General features: G+C 49.7%; 1 protein-coding gene across 1 annotated transcript in view; it reads right to left on the bottom strand.

Moving 5' to 3' along the window:
- The window catches only part of PREX1 (phosphatidylinositol-3,4,5-trisphosphate dependent Rac exchange factor 1), a 182,020-nt gene that overhangs the window by 47,444 nt on the left and 118,259 nt on the right, over positions 1-16,317 (bottom strand). Inside the window, exons 7-10 of the mRNA XM_079783577.1 lie at positions 14,593-14,726; positions 8,514-8,632; positions 7,849-7,998; positions 5,695-5,842 (exon numbers count right to left, since the gene is read on the bottom strand). Coding sequence (XP_079639703.1) covers positions 5,695-5,842; positions 7,849-7,998; positions 8,514-8,632; positions 14,593-14,726 — 551 coding nt within the window. The remainder of the gene's footprint in view (positions 1-5,694; positions 5,843-7,848; positions 7,999-8,513; positions 8,633-14,592; positions 14,727-16,317) is intronic.

Below are 16,317 nucleotides of genomic sequence, written 5' to 3'. Positions count from 1 at the left end.
TGTAGATATCAAGTCCAAGTTTTTCTGGAAGCACCATGTGGCCTACAGAAAACACATCTGCGAACTGTGCTGGGTCAGTAGGGCACCATTTACCGCCACTGGGTGCAGGGAAGGGTGTTCTAGGATGAGGGATCAGCATACACAAAGGCCCTGAGTGAGTTAAGGTTAGGAAAGCGGCAATATGCCAGTTGCGGGGAGTTGCAAAGAGCCGCAAGATCCAGTCTTCCGGAAGGACACAGCTCGGTGCAGTGGTCGGGGGACACCGAGAGAAGGCTGGTCTAGTTGGTGGCAAGTTTGAAGTCCAGGGAATGGGGGACTGGCTCAAAGTTATTATGTGTCCAGCTTTCATCCCTCCGTCCTTCCTGGTCCCCAGAATCATTCACCCAGTAAACATGGATTCCGCCTCCTATGAGCCAAGCTCAGTGCTGGCCACAGGGGAGGCACAGATATGTCTCTTCTAGGAAAGTGCCCTAGCGGAGGCCCAATGTTCCACTCACCACCTACTTCAATAATCTCGTGCCTATCTCTCCCATGGCCTTGAGCTCCGTGAGGGTAGGGACTGGGGGATTTATAGTAAACCCCACTGCCTAAGATGCTTCCTGAAGATACCTGCAGCAATGCTCGACAAATCATTATTGACCAGCTACCACATGCTCATACCCCGCACCTGTGCACACAGGTAGATGAGACAGCAAGGCCTCTTCCACCTGAGAGCTTCCCTTCTGGCAGACATGAATAACTGAATGACATCTGACCTCTGTCAAGGGGAAAGCCAAATGCCTTCTTCTTCCAGGAAGCCTTCCCTGACTGCCCCTGCCAGACTAGATCATCACACCTTGTCCCCTGGGCTCCAACAGCTCTGACAGTGTCCTCATTCAGGGCCTGCATGAAGGTTCACCCTCATCGTCCTCTGCCGCTTAGACTCTTTCAACGGCTTTTCAGAGCACTGAGAATACAGGCTGAACCTCTTACCCCTTCCCTGCCTGATCTGGCCCGTCAACCCCTGGGCCACTGTCTCCCACCCCTCTCCCACTCACTCCCTTCAGCCACACTGACCTCCTTACTGTTCCTCAATTACTTACTCAAGGCTCATTCCACCTTGGAGCTTCTGTACCTGCCATTCCCTCCCTGATATTTTCACGGCTGGCTCTCGCTTGTTATTTAGACCTTGGTTAAAAGATCACCTCCCCTGAGAGGCTCTTCCTGACCATGCTGTTGAAATAGCACCCCATTTCCTTGCCTTCTTATACCAACCTACTTACTTCCTTACAGCATCTTCAACTCTCTGAAATTCCCTTCTTTATTTTTATTTGTATTTGTCTATTGTCTATTAGCTGATTCCCTGATGGGCTGGTTATCTCCATGAGGTGAGAGATCTCATTTGTCCTGTTCACAGCTGGCACATAGTCAGTAAACACTGAATGAATGGCATGAATGAATGAATGAATAATAGATTCTGTCTCCCCAACTAATCTGGGGATCCCAGAAGACAAATGCCATGATCCTCCCATGATGCTTCCAGAGTAACATACAGATTTTATTCCTTGGTTTTTGTCATGTGGTATCTGTGAGTTTTGTCTCTTAAGTTTGGCAAAAACAGGCCACTCCTGCATCAATCAGACCGTCAAACCTCAGAGGGAAGGAAGGGGAAGGTGGGGGTAAGGGGGAGAGACCAGCCAAAGGACTTGTATGCATGCATATAAGCCTAACCAGTGGACACAGACACCAGGGAGGGAAGGCATGAGTGGGGGGGGGGGGGCAATGGAGAGGGATAAGGACACATGTAATACCTTAATCAATAAAGAAAAAAATAATAAAATAAAAACAGGCCACTCCTTAAGTCCAATACACATTTCTATCACTCTTGCCAGCACTGTGCTCAGCATGTCACTTGCATTTTCTCACTGCCTTCTCCAACAATCTTATCAGGCATATTTTATTCCCGCTCATTCATCGATCATTTACTGGACTCAGAGAAGTTAAGAAACTTGCCCAAAGTCCTGGAGTGGGAGCTCCAGGACTTGAGTCCAAGTTTGACTCAAAGCCCAACCCTTGAAGGTTATAAAGATAAATCAGACACTTTTTGTATTCATGGAGCTCCCTGTCTAGTGGTAGAGACAAGTGGAGAGAAAGTAACAATGAAGTAAAAATGAAATGTGCTGAACAGAGATAAAAATGGATCAATGCAGCAGAATGCTGTGGGAGAAAGTTCTGGATTCACATCCCAGCTCCCCACCTGTGACCTTGGGCAGGACCTTCTCCCTCTCTGTGGCCCCGTTTCCTCCCCCTTAAAATGGGGTTAGTGGCAGTAGCCTGCCTCACAGTGTTGTATGAGGGTTAAAGGCACGGCCACAAGCCAGCTCCTGGGGCAGAGAGAGGCTCAATAATGATGCCCCTGTGGCTGCTGGTTCCTTCCACCCGAGGGGCCGGGGTGCTCCAGGGGGAGAAGGCTGGGGAGCTGAGCCCAGCAGAGGAGGAGATCACAGCCCCGGGCTCGGTGCACTGCAAAGCCGTCCGGGGGAAGAGTTTTACAGAGCAGTCTCCTGCAGGACAACAGGCCCGTAGGCCCCAGCGATTACACAACGAGCTTCAATGCTGGCCCCGTTTCCAATGGGCAGTAAAAGAAATCTCCTTAATCCTTCCTGAGGAGACAGAACACTCCGCTGAAGCTCTAACCACAGACAGGTTATCCCATCCGGTGGACTATGCTCTCGGAGGGGTCCGGCAGGAGGTGGGGAGTCCTCTGACCCTGGGGGACGAGGGAGGAGGAAGGCTCCTCTGGAGAGAAAAACATCCTTTCTGCCCAGGGATTAGGGATTAGCGGATGGAGACCACTTCCCACAGCCTGCAGGTCTGCCACCCCGTCTCCTCTCCACCCAGGGAGCTTAGCTGGGGGGGCTGATCTTAGGGGCCAAACGGCAGCCCAAACCCAGGGCATCCTGATCACCCCTCAGGGGCCCAGCCACCCCCCCAAATCTCCTGCCTGCTGCCCTGCCAACCACAAGCCTTGGCCCATGACCATACCCAGCTCCACACTTGGTCTCTGACTGCCCATCCAACATCAATACTGAATGTCTACCAGGCATTTCAACCTCCCACGTCCCCACGTCCAAACCTAAGCTTCTGTTTCCCACTGTCTCTGCATCTTTATTCACCCGGCTTCCGAGCACCACACTCGCCCTGGGTGCCTCCCACCTCTCTGCCTGCCCCTCCCCGACTCCTCTGCTGGTCCTTCCTCCGAAGGCCATCAGGCCCCCGAACCCAATCCCGGCCTCTCCACCTCCTCTTCAGATTCCCTTCAGTCTCTGTGGCTCCAGAGACCATCTAATGCCCACATCTCCTGCACGCAGGTCTCCAACCCAGACTTTTCTTCCCGAGTCAAGATTTTATATCCAGCTATCAAGTCAACATCTCCATCCAGGTGTCTAATAGTCTCAGTGCAACCGTCCAAACAGAGCCTCCGAGCCCTACTCCCCACCCCCCCTGAAACCTGCTCCTCCCTCCCTCTCCTTCCCTTCTTGGCAAGCAGCAACTCCGACTTTCCTGTCAGACCTTCACTATCTTTGCTCTCATCCCATCAGCAAATGCGGTCACCTTCAACATGACCAGAATGCAACCGTTTTCCCCCCTCTCCTCTGTGACTGCCCTCATCCAAGTCACCTCTCTCCTGGTCTGTGGCACTATAATAACACTGGCTTTTTACTCTTCAAAAGCTTTTGGGAAGCAGGTGAGATGTAAGTGAATAAATTCTAAGTCAAGTCCCTGCTCACAGGCAAACTTCTCCTGCAATGTGGGCCACAGGTTCATGAGGTTGCCCTCAGCAGTCTTCTGCCCTCTCCAGAGTGTTGACCACTGTGTCTAGTACACAGTAGGTCTGAAAAGAGCCTGACAATATTTTCTGCCTCTCCCAACCCTCAGGTGAATGCCCCCACCCCAGGGGAATGAATCCTGGGTTTAAGACTCAATCCAAAGTCAGACGTCTCAGAATATAGCCTAAGAATCCTGAAGCACCAATCAGAAAGACTGTATGCACCCCCATGTTCATAGCAGCGTTATTCACAAGAGCCACGATCTGGAAACAGCCCAGGTGCCACCAGCAGATGAGTGTATAAAAAGCTGTGGAACATTTACACCAGGGGTAGGGAACATCCAGCCTGCGAGCCATAGAAGACCCGAGAAATCATTTGGTCTGGCCCTGCCAAGGCATGAGGGGTGAGTTAATTCAATGTTTGGCCAAATAGAGCAGCTAATTTTTAAGTTGATGATTTTGTATGGCTTGCGAATGATGTTATAAATATCGAAATGGCCCTTGACAGAAAAAAGGTTCCCCACCCCCGGTTTACACAATGGAATACTATTCAGCTGTGAAAAAGAAGGAACTGTCACCCTTTGCGACAGCACGGATGGACCTGGAGATTATGAAACTAAGTGAAACAATCCGATCGGAGGAAGACAAATACCGTAAGATCTCACTTATATGTGGAATCTAATGAACAAAATAAACTGGCAAAACAGAACCAGACGCAGGGATACATGGGACCGTCTGACAGAGGTCAGAGGGGAGGGAGGTAGGGGAGACTGGGTGACAGAAGGCGAAGAGATTAGCCAAAGACCATATTGTGCAACTCACAGACACAGGCAACAGTGTGGTGAAGGCCGGGGGCAGGGGAGGAGGACCTGGATGGAGGTGGGCAAAGGTGAGGGGAAATGGGGACATCTGTAATAGTGTCAACAATAAAAAAGTAATAAAAATACAAATAAAAGATCTAATCTGGTCACACCTGTGCTCTGACCCCTTTGCTGCTTGGTTATAAAATGTGGGCTGGGGTGAAATGTTTTATTAGTAGTAAATAATGTATTTCCCAAACAGAGAAATGAGAGGCCCTAAGTACTGAAAAGCTTACAGACCCTTCCCCTCCTCCTCTCTCACATGTAACTCAGAAAGGGAGGCCTCCCCAGACCCCAACCCAACTGGAGACACCTTGTTCTCGGATTTCCAGCCTCCAGCACTGTGAGAAAATAAATTCGTTGTTTAAGCTGCCCGGTCTGTGGCATTTTGTCATGGCAGCCTCAGCAGACTGATACAGAGCCTACGTCTGCTCTCCCAGACCTTCCATCACCTTCGTAATCAATCCCCTGTGTCAAATACCTCTGTGCTTGAAACAACTACCGTGGCTTCTCTTTCCTCGATGCTAGAACAGCACTTTTCAACCCATGGTGGGCAACCCACTAGTAGTTTGTGAAATCAATTTCTTAGGTCTCGCTCAGGAGTATTTTTGAAATGACTTCAATAGAACAGAAAGGGTAGGATAGGATCAGGCAGGATAGGACAAGACAGGATAGAACGAAATAGAAATACAGAGCAGATATTCTCAGAGTACATCGAACACAGGAAGTTTTGTGACTCTTCAGCTTCATTCACATATTACTTGGATGTGTGTACCAGGTCATAACAGGAAACTTGTTTTGCAGTGAGTTATGGTTAAAAATACTTGAAAGACCTGATACGGGGGCCCACTATCCTTCTTGACCTCCAAAGCACAAGGATTCAGGGTGCTTTAGTAGCTCTGCCCAGGAGAGCTCCTATGGGGAGGGGCTGGACGGGGAAGAACCAGGTGGGTGCAGTCGTCTGCCCATCTCCAGCCTCCAGCTGAGACCCAGGGACCCAGCAGAGGCCAAGGTCGGGCCACTCACTTGCCGAGGAAGCACTTGGGGACGGTGCTCAGCTTTCTCCGACGGTCCTTGATCAGGTTCACCTTCTTGTTCATCATCATGTGGTAAAGCTTCTCCCCCTTCTCCGCAATCATGACATAGGCATCCCGCTCCATGCCCAGCTTTAGGCCTGCAGAGAAGCACGGTCAGCACCAGGGACAGCACCAGCACTGAGGCGTGGAGGGGCTGGCCTGCAGCTCCTGAAAGCTATCCCCAGCTGTCCCCCAGCCAGTGGCCATCTATAGAGCACTCACTGAATTGTGGTCTCTGTCCTAGGCTCCTCGAAAGAACTCGGTAGGAGAGGATGGCTAAAACCCCCCATTTTGCAGATGGCAAAACTGAGGCCCAGACCAAAAAAATCCCAGAGCAAGTAGCAGTTAAGCTTATTCAAGCCCTCAACCTGAGGATAGGTTTTCAAATTTAGAGGTTATTGGAAAGCCTGCTGAGATCTTCCTTCCAGCCAGGTATGGCTATTTGGCCATTTCTCTAAAAAATACAACACACACAGGACCCTGACCCAGATCACTGCCCCCCCCCCCCCCCGCCCCCTCCACATTTTCTACTTGGACCCTGTCTGCTCCTGACAAAGACAGGAATGACAAACAATCACAGGAAACACTATAAGCACCTACTATATGCCACTTGGTCCTCAGGAAACCTACAAGCAAGTACCATTATCCCTATTTCACAGATGAAGAAACTGAGGCCCAGAGAAATTAAGTTCTCTGTACACGATTACCCAACTAGAAGTGGTAGAAGCAGAATTAAGAGCCAGAAAGTTTTGCTTCAGAATCATACTGCTGACCACAGCAATGAACCCCGCCCCTGAAAGGTCAGGGTTTGGGTTTCTAATAACCAAGGCCCTCTCAAGCCACACCCCACTCCTGATCACCTATGCTCTGCACTAACCACAACCTTCAATTCTGACCACAAAGATCCTGATTCGCCACACCCAGGCCAGGCCACACCCCTGAACTCCGTCCCAGTCCTGACCACACGCCCAGCCCTGATCAGTTTCAGATGTCACAACCCGGGGCCAACTTCAGTAGCTTATTTAGCCTGATGCCATTCTAATAAATTTTGATGGCAATATTTAAAATCAAGAAATACCACCTTAAAATTCAGATGTCTAGCTTCTTTAGGAAAAAATAATAAAATCAATGGGTCTAGTCACGTTGGGCCTATATTCTTGAGAGGAGACAGTGACTTGTGCTTTGTAGGGACAGGAGAGACGTGGATGGATCTGGCATATATGTGGAAAGGCAGAATTAAAAGGATTTGACCTACTGAATTTGGGGAGCAGGATGAAATCAAAGATGACACCAAGAGTTGAATCTGAGGGGCCATTTACTGAGATAGGGAAGTTGATGGGATGAGCAGGTTTGGGCAGAAGATCTGATGGAGACGAAGGGTTCTGATTAGACATGGCAAGTGTGAGATGTCTATAGCACATGTGGGAGGTCAGGATAGACTTCAGGATCATATGTCAAACTGCCAAGCAGGAACTTTTATCCCCACGTCTCAGGCGACCTCACTGAGGTCCAGCAGCTGAAGTAACTTGCCCCAAACACACCAGGTCTCGCTTTTCCAAGCCTGGTAGTGACTGCACAATAGTCCACTACCCACCTCACCCTCACCCAACTATCACACCCAGCCCCGCACTTCCTGTGGGAGCTGCCTCAGAGGTGCCTGGGCCCAGAGACTCATAATCACAGCAATAGGCAACTCTCCAGGACCCTCCTCCCCAACGCAGACTCGGTGAATCTCTAACACAACCCCAGGAGAAGGTTCTAGAACCATGGAGGAGGGAAGGCATGCAGAGAGCATCTTTGCCACCAAACCTCCAGGGTGAAGGGTGTCACGCATCCAAGGATGATCAACCGTATCGACATGACCTTGGGCAAGTCCCTTCCACCGGGCCTCAGTTTCACCATCTACCTAGTGGGCTAAGCCAGATGACCCCGCGTGATCTGAGATACCACCAAGGTGCAACACAGTCCCAGAGCTCCCTGCCCTTCCGAGTCCTGCTTCTAGGAGCTCTGACCTCCATGCCCCGCCCCCGGGCACAGCCCTCACTCTGCAGAAGTGACTGGCCTCGGGGAAGCCCCCAGAGCCACCTCTCCCCAGAGAACTCACTCTCACGTTGCTCCCGCTCTCGGATGATGGCATCCAGCCACTTCTGCTTCTCCTCCGCCGTCTTGGCCATGCAGACAAACCACTTGTTCTTGGCCGTGTTGTGGATCTTCCAGCCGTTGGTGACCGTGTAGCCGTTGCTGTGATAATCCGCTGGCAAAGGCAGGAGGCAAAGGTGGGTGAGCAGACTCGGCCACACAACTCTGAACGTTCCCGACCACACGCTTGCGAGTGAGTTGACAGGACAAGCCCAAAACCCTTAGGTATGTGGGCTGGTACTCTAACCACTGTACACACCAGCCTGGGCTATAATATAACCATTTAAATAAGATTTTTAAACAGAGAAATTGTGATTAAAATATTTAGTAATACTTAGAGGAGGTAAAAATATTTTTAAAAAGCAGGAAAATGACCATCACAACATTTGGAAGTGGTTACTTCTGAGGGGAAGGAGTGCTGTGATGGGGCGGGGGACCTCCGGGGTGCAGGCAGTGTGTACTTGTTAACGTGAATGGTGACTGCCCAGGTATTCATTTCACGTGCACGAGGTTTAGGCATTTTGCGTAGGCAGGTTCCATTTCAATTTAACGTTTAAAAACTAACGAAACAGAGAGTGGGTCCTGGAGCAGGAGGGACTGGGCTCAGGCAGGGCGTGGGTTGGGGCCTACCTGTCCCGTCCTCCACGTTCTCCACCTCCATGACTTCGGTGTTGATTCGGCCCCTGAAGATGTAGAGGGAGCCGTTGATGGATTTGGTCCTCTTAGTGGATTTCTTGCTCCCGGTGACCCTGAAAGACAGGGGGAAGTCAACATCCCCCACGCCCCACCTCAGGGGCGCGCCGGTGTCTGCAACAGAGCCGAGGGAGGAGGAGCAGTCACAGGGAGAGGCACAGGGATGGGAGGAGTGCTGCCCCCGTCAGGAGCGGGGGCTTTTGGCTGGTGGCTGTGTGACTTCCCCACTCCTACCCACAGTTTCCTCATCTGGAAAATGGGCTACTGGCCTTCCTGGCCTCGCAGGGCTACTTTTCAGCTAAAAGGAGACTTCGACGAGAAACTAACAAGAAGCAACAGAAACCCATTCTTCTTGGCTAGAACATGGGTCGAGGCTCTCAAAGGGTCTAACCAACAGGAACTTCCTGAAATAAGACCAGAGTGGAAGAGAGCTCAGAGTAGGCAGTCCATCCAGCCATCATCTGCATCCACCTACCCACCACTCACTCATTCACTCAGGTGAATTCTATGGCTCACCCATCTAGTCACTCAAAAAACATCTGACCAGCACTTCCTGTGGGAGAATACCAAGTTGGAACCTAGGGCAGTTATGCACCCACACATTCAACCGGCACCAAGAGAACACCTACTGGGTGCCAGGCGCCATCTGCTAGGCGCTGGGGCTGCAGGCGTGAACAAAGCAATGTCTCTGAGAGCTCATCCTCCGACCCCGGGGGGGGGGGGGGGGGGAGGGCGGGGCGGGCACAGGCAGAGGCTGAGTAGTCACACGCTCACTGTGCCCGAAATGCTGAACGCTGAGGTTAAACTACGACAGAGACCGAGCCCTCCCAGCTTGAAGGCCACTTTGTGGGCGATGCTCCCCGAGAGCCAGCTGTGTTTGTTCCCAAGCCAATCTGCCAGATGTGCACCTGCCACTGTGAGTGAGTAAACTAAATATTACATAAGCTGAGGACACGTGCCTGTGGAGAGAGAATGCTCTCTCTGAAAATTAAGTTGAATGTTGCAGAACGATGGGGTAATGGTGAGATGCTTTTGTGGGAAGAGGGACCTTCACCTCCAAGAAGAGGCCTTGGCACTATACGAAAAGAATGTTTAACAAGTTTGATGTTTGTGTTTTTAACTAAAATAAAACATTTAAGGTTTTAAAAATAATAAAGGTTGTAAAAAAAAATAATAAAACAAAAGGATGGATAGGAAGGGTGAGGCTGTGATTTTAACTGGGGCGGGGAAGAGGGTCAGGGACGGCCTCACTGAAGAGGTGGCATTGGACCGAAGGCCTAGGGAAGGTGAGGCAGGAAACTGGGAGGGTGTCTGGGGAGACACATTCCAGAGGACTCAGCGAGGAGTGCTGTGGCCTGCCACGTTGCAAGAACCAGCGAGGAGGCCGGTGTGGCTAGAGCTGGGTGGGTGAGGGGAGTGTGGGGAACGGGGTCAGAGTGGCCACGCGGGCCAGATCCTGCAGGATCCTGTGGGCAGTGGTGAGATGGGCTTCTCCTGCGTGCCTAAGATGGGAGCCATGCAGGGTCCAACCAGAGTAACATGATCTCATTTAAGGTTTAAACGACGCCCTCTGGTTGCCTGTGGGAAAAGGACTAGGGATGGGCCAGTGGAAATCAGGGAGAACCAGAATAGGAGATGGTTTGTGTGCACATATCTGTACATACGTGTGTGTGTGTGTGTGTGTGTGTGTGTGTACACGCATATTTTTATAAACTTTTTCTTTTTCTTTTTTTTTAATATATTTTATTGATTTTTTACAGAGAGGAAGAGAGAGGTATAGAGAGTTAGAAACATCGATGAGAGAGAAACATCGATCAGCTGCCTCTTGCACACCCCCTACTGGGGATGTGCCCGCAACCAAGGTACATGCCCTTGACCGGAATCGAACCTGGGACCTTTCAGTCCGCAGGCCGACGCTCTATCCACTGAGCCAAACCGGTTTTGGCATATAAACTTTTTCTTAAAGTAATATCCATACAGAAAAAAAAAATGCCCAAAGTAGTATATGGCTCAATTAACTTTTACAAAGTGCTCCAACCAACTGAGCCACCCAGCCTGGGCCCAAGACCACATCTGGATTACTACAGCTTTGCAGTAGCCTGGTGTCAGTAATACATGTCCTCCAGCTTTGTCCTTCTCCAAAACTGTCCATTTTTGTGTTTCCATGTAAATGTTACAATCGTTTACACACACACACACACACACACACACACACACACACACAACCTCCCTCCTGGCATTTTTGTGGGAATTACACCAAAGTTCTGGCCAGAATGCAAAGGATCACGATGAAGTGGGTGTGGGGATGAAGTGGATCAGAACCAAGGACGCCTAAGATTCTGAGCTCCTGGGTAAGTGGTGGTGCCACTGACTGGGAAGGAGGAAAGGGCTTGGAGCAGGAGCTGTGATGAAGATACAGCGTCTTGTTTTAAACAGGGCTTAATTTGTGAGCTGTGCGTGAGACACCCTCGTGAAGGTAAAGATTTACATTTCTTCTACTTTACAGACATGTGCCGGGCCTATTCTAACCACTTTACATGTTTTATTTTACTTAATCAATAAAAACAATCCTATGAGACTTCTGTCCCCCATTGAACAGACAGGAGAACAGAGGCACAGGGAGCTGATATAACTTACACAAGGTCACAGCTGGTTAAGTGGCAGGCCTCTGTGTCCTTAACCACTACCTGCTCCTGCCTTCTCTAAGATGCTAAGCAGACAGTTGAGATATGAGACTTAGCTCTTCTGACTCTGTTTCCCTCTGAAGAGTGGGGGGTAGGCTTTTAAAACACTCTCTTCCACTCTGACATCCAAGGAGCCTCTACTTTAGAATTAGACCAGAAACACTGAGTCAGAGACCTTCCCTGACCCACGTCCCGGACGGGCGGTGCCCTGCGTGACCCAGGCAAAGACAAAACAGTCGGCAGACACCTCGCTGCGTCAGGCATTTCCTGTGACCACATCACAGTCGGGCCAGTTGTTCCATCCACCACTGCCCAGTCCCGCTGGGACCTCTCGGAGCCCAGTCCTCTGGCTCCCGATCCAGAGGCAGGAACCTGGCCACCTGCCAGGTCCTCTCGGGAGACAGATGTGCCTTCTCCCTCCATCGGCCCGGCTCACTCACAGAACTGAGAAGGAAACGGCCTTAAAGAGCTCGTGGCGGCCAAAGGGCAGCCAGAGAAGGTCCACTTGGAGTCCAGGAAGATCAGGACCAGCTGCTCTCGCTCACACAGGTACAGCCATGCCATGAAGGATGGGCCTGCACTGGGGTAGCTGAAGCTAGCTCAGAAAACTCAGCCAAAGTTGGGAGCAGGTCAGAGGCCTGAAGAAACAGTGTGTTTTCTGGGGAGAGTTCCTGTTCCAGACAGCCCAGGCCGGGTAGCGGGGAAGGGCAGGGGTGGAAGCTGGCAGTGGCCTTGGCACTGCCAAAGAAAGGCTCTCAGGATGGCCCCAGTGAGAACAGGCAGGAAGCAAGGAGGAAGGAGATGGGGACATTGATGGAGGGACAGGAGGACATGAAACAGACACAAATACACCTAACCCAGTGGACAGGCATAAAATATCAAATGAGGAAACATGCTGACCAGCCACCACTAGATGGTAAAAGAGGGAAACTAAGACGTCTAAGGACCAAGCCCCAGAATAGGGAGGAAAGGGCAGAAGGGAAGGGGCCATTGGTTGAAGCACCTACTATGTACCAGGTGCTATGGGATGGCACTGAATAGGAACTCAACATGTGCAGAGGTACGTTAACAGTAGCAGTAAGAGCAGCTGCCCCTTATTTTGTACACTTTCTATGTACCAGGCACACTTAACACATTCATTCTTCACAAAGACTATGGCGTAGCTGTTCACCCTATTTTACAGATGAGAAAACTGAGGCAAAGTCACAGATCTAGAGAAATCACTGGACAGTGTTTCAATTATAAGGAGCTAGGCTCTTATCCAAACACCACTGTAAGAAGGGGTTTATCATCCCTATTTTACAGAAGAGAAAACTGAGGCTCAGAGTGGTCAGGCTGGAAAAGGAAGACAATGAGAAGCCCACACATATGCATGGAACACCCATTATTCATCCTATGGAAAGGCTCCTGCCCACACCCTCAGGAGGCAGCAGAAACAGACAAGGAAAATGAGGCTCAGACAGTAAGTGACATGCCCAGACCAGAAAGGAGCTGGAGGGAATGCTGACGGCAGGGCCCAGAGTCTGAACCGCCCTCAGCCTTAGCTTTCACTACAGAAGTGAAGCCTCTGGGAAGTCACCTAACACAAAGTGACAGGAAGCACAATTCAAAAAGGGTGGCGCTGAGACAGTCCTCTACCTGCTGAGCAAAAAAACTAAGAGGCAGGAATCTCTCAGTCCACTATCTACCCATCCATCTACCCATCTACGCATGCCCCCACCTATCTGTCTAATTTTTCCTCTTCCCAATCATCCATCCATCCATCCATCCATCCATCCATCCACTCAGTCATCCAATTACCTAATCTTCCATACCAGACTTCAACCACCATACCAACTACCATCCATCCACCCATCAACAACGCATCTAAATGGTCATCTATCCACTAATCGCCAAACCTCCATCACCTACCCACCCTCCCATCCATTCATCAGCCTTTTGACTCAACAAACTATATATTAAGGCCCCAACTCACTATTGGTCCAAACATACTTCTGCCAGCTCATCATGTTTTCATATCCATTTCTCCATCTACCCAAACATCCAGACATTCCCCCAACTTCTACCCATCCCTCCATCCCACCACTTCCTGCACCTCCAACCATTCAACCATTCACTCATTCACCTACTCACTCATCTATTCATAAATCAATTCATACATCCATCCAATCTCTCCCTCCTTGCCTCCCTTCATACACCATTCATTCATCTCCCAAACCCCCAACTACCCATCTATGCCTCCTCATTTGCCCATACATCCCATCACTCACACCTGCATCTACCACTCATCCACCCATGAATTCACTCCTAGACTCTACAGAGTGCAAGAAGTTCCAGTGAAAGATACAAAGATGACAGTGGTACTATCCTTTCCCTTGCAAAGCTTAAAAACAGAAGAGTCCTCTCCCCTCAAAACCTCTGTCTTGGACCTTAGAATCACAGGATGTTGGTGTCACAAAAAACTTCCAAACTTCCATGATTGTCTCAACCTACACAGTCCAATATGGAAGCCACAGTCTCGTGTGGCTACTGAACACTTAAAATGTGGCTAGTACAGCCTGGCTGGTGTCGCTCAGTGGTTGAGCATTGAACCATGAACCAAGAGGTCACCGGTTCGATTCCCGTCAGGACACATGACCAGGTTGTGGGCTCAATCCCCAGTAAGGGGCATGCAGGAGGCAGCCAATTGATCATGTTTCTCTCTCATTGATGTTTCTATTTCTATCCCTCTCCCTTCCTCTCTCTCTAAAAATCAATAAAAACCTATTTTTTAAAATTTTTTTAAATGTGACTAGTACAAATTGAGATGTGTAGTAAGTGTAACATACAGGATGGGTCAAAAGTAGGTTTACAGTTGTTTGTATGGAAAATAATATAATAATTAATAAATAATAACACAAGGATAAATTGTTTCAGGTACTCACAACTGTAAATCTAATTTTGCCCCAACCTGTACATACCACACTTTGAAGACTCAGTGCGAAATTTTTAAAAGAATACAAAACATCTATATAATACTTTTTTAAAACTTATTATGTTAAAATGATAATATTCGGGGATGTAATGGGATAAATAGAATTTTTTATTTAAATTCATCTCACTGGTTTCCTTTCACGTAATGTGGCTATTTCAAATAACCACATTAAGTGTTCAATAACCTATGTGGCTCACACATTATATTTCTATGGACAGTGCTGATCTAGAACAAACCCCACAACTCAGAAGAGAAAAAGGAGGTGCAGAGAGGGATGTTGTCACCATGAGAAGCTGTCGGGGTTCAACCCAATCCCAGTCGCCTGGCCCATCTGGGCAGCCTGCCCCCAGCAACTCACCTGGATTTCCGCTTGCAATAGACAAGGAGGTTGTCAAACAGGAAGAAGGCCCTCTCCTGGATGTTGCCTGCGGAGATTTTTAACAAAGTCCCTTGCAGAAGGAGCTGGGTGCAGATGTCCGTGAGGTTGGACCCCTGGGAGAGTGACAGAGGGCACAGTGAATGAGCTGGCAAGTCCAGAACACTTGGGGATACCCTCTTCCCTCCCAGAGACAGAACCTACCACTGCCTCCCTCACCCCAAAATCTAAATGCACCGCAAAATCCGTCAGCGGACAGAAAACCAATACAATGTGATCAATGGCTTCCATCTGCCGAGCGAGCCTTAATGCTGGGACGAGCATACAGAGGTGACCATTCACAGACGTGGGACTTGGGGCTCAGGGCGATGAAAGGACTCACTCAGTCAGACAGCCCTGGCCAGCATCTAGTTTTGTTTTGGGGGGCTTATTACTTATGCCTTCCTCCTAATTTATTTATGTCTTGATTTGTTATTCCATCTCCCCCCCACAAGAATGCCACTTGTTCAAGGTCACATAGCTAGTGAGTGAGCAAGCTGGGACCTGGACCCAGGCAGGTGGCCCCTCTGCCCTACCCACTATCTCCGCTACCTTGGGCTGCCTCTTAGAAGGAAGCCTGAAAGGTGTTTGTGTGCAATCACTGGTCAAGAGCAGGGGTCTCAGAAGGGAAGAGACCACGTGTTCCCGGGAGCACAGGCAGCCTAGGCAGGGTGGGAAGGACACATCAGAACTTCTATTCGTGGTCTTTTTATTTCTGTTCCCTCTGTTCCCTCATGGGTGAGTAGTCGATGGGCTCTTAAACCAGAGTTCCCAGAGCCAGCAAGAGGCGTGTGCCCTGTTTCTCTCTGATGCATTTCTTTTTATTGCGACAGTCTGTGGGGCTTGCATCTGGAGTGTCCCCTGGGTCAGCCCACGCTGGGTGTGAGCTCTAGCCAAAGCTGCATGATGCCTGTTCATCTAAAAAATCTGAGAAAGAAATCCTGCTTTGCTGCCACGGCTCCTCCTGTTGAGCGTGTGCGCTGAGCCAGGGAAGAAAGCGCTGTTCTGAGTCCTCTGCATGCATCACTCCCTAACCCCCAGGTGACTCAAGGCATACTGCCACACTATCCAGACTTTCCAGATGAGGAAACTGAGGCACAGGAATCCCTCCACACAGAGGGGGCCGGCGCGTCCCACTCACTTCCGCAGTATTGCAACATACTGCCGTTTCCTTGTGCTCAGCAAAATGGATTTATGAATTAACTTATCTGGTTTGAACTAAACCAGCCTCACAACTAAAAAGGACAAGTGGCTTACAAAGGATCAGGCCCCATAAAACCACGGATCAGATGTCAAACTAATGCTGCAGGCCCAAGCACACAGCAAGATCGTGGCCCAGAAAAGACTCCCCCCACCGCCCAAAGCAAGTCCTTGTCAGCCATGTTCCGAGAGAGGCAACAACCACCTAATCAGATTGGCAGCAGGTCAAACAGAAAGATCAGAAACGATCAGGAAGAGTATCGGAAATAAGGACTGGCCATCGCTATCATTCACCGTGAGCGACACCTTAACTCGTCCTCTCCCCGGAGACTGTTAACTACTGATGGCATGAAGCCACGGCGAGTAGCCTCGCTGTTAAACATTATTTTTTTCTAGCTAAAACGTATTATTTTCACAAGTCACCTTGAGGATGAAACTATAGTTAAAAACCATCCTACTGCACAGAAA

Source organism: Cnephaeus nilssonii (assembly GCF_951640355.1).
Source record: "Cnephaeus nilssonii genome assembly, chromosome: 11".
NCBI classification, from domain to species: domain Eukaryota; kingdom Metazoa; phylum Chordata; class Mammalia; order Chiroptera; family Vespertilionidae; genus Cnephaeus; species Cnephaeus nilssonii.
This window is presented reverse-complemented; position numbering and strand designations above follow the sequence as displayed.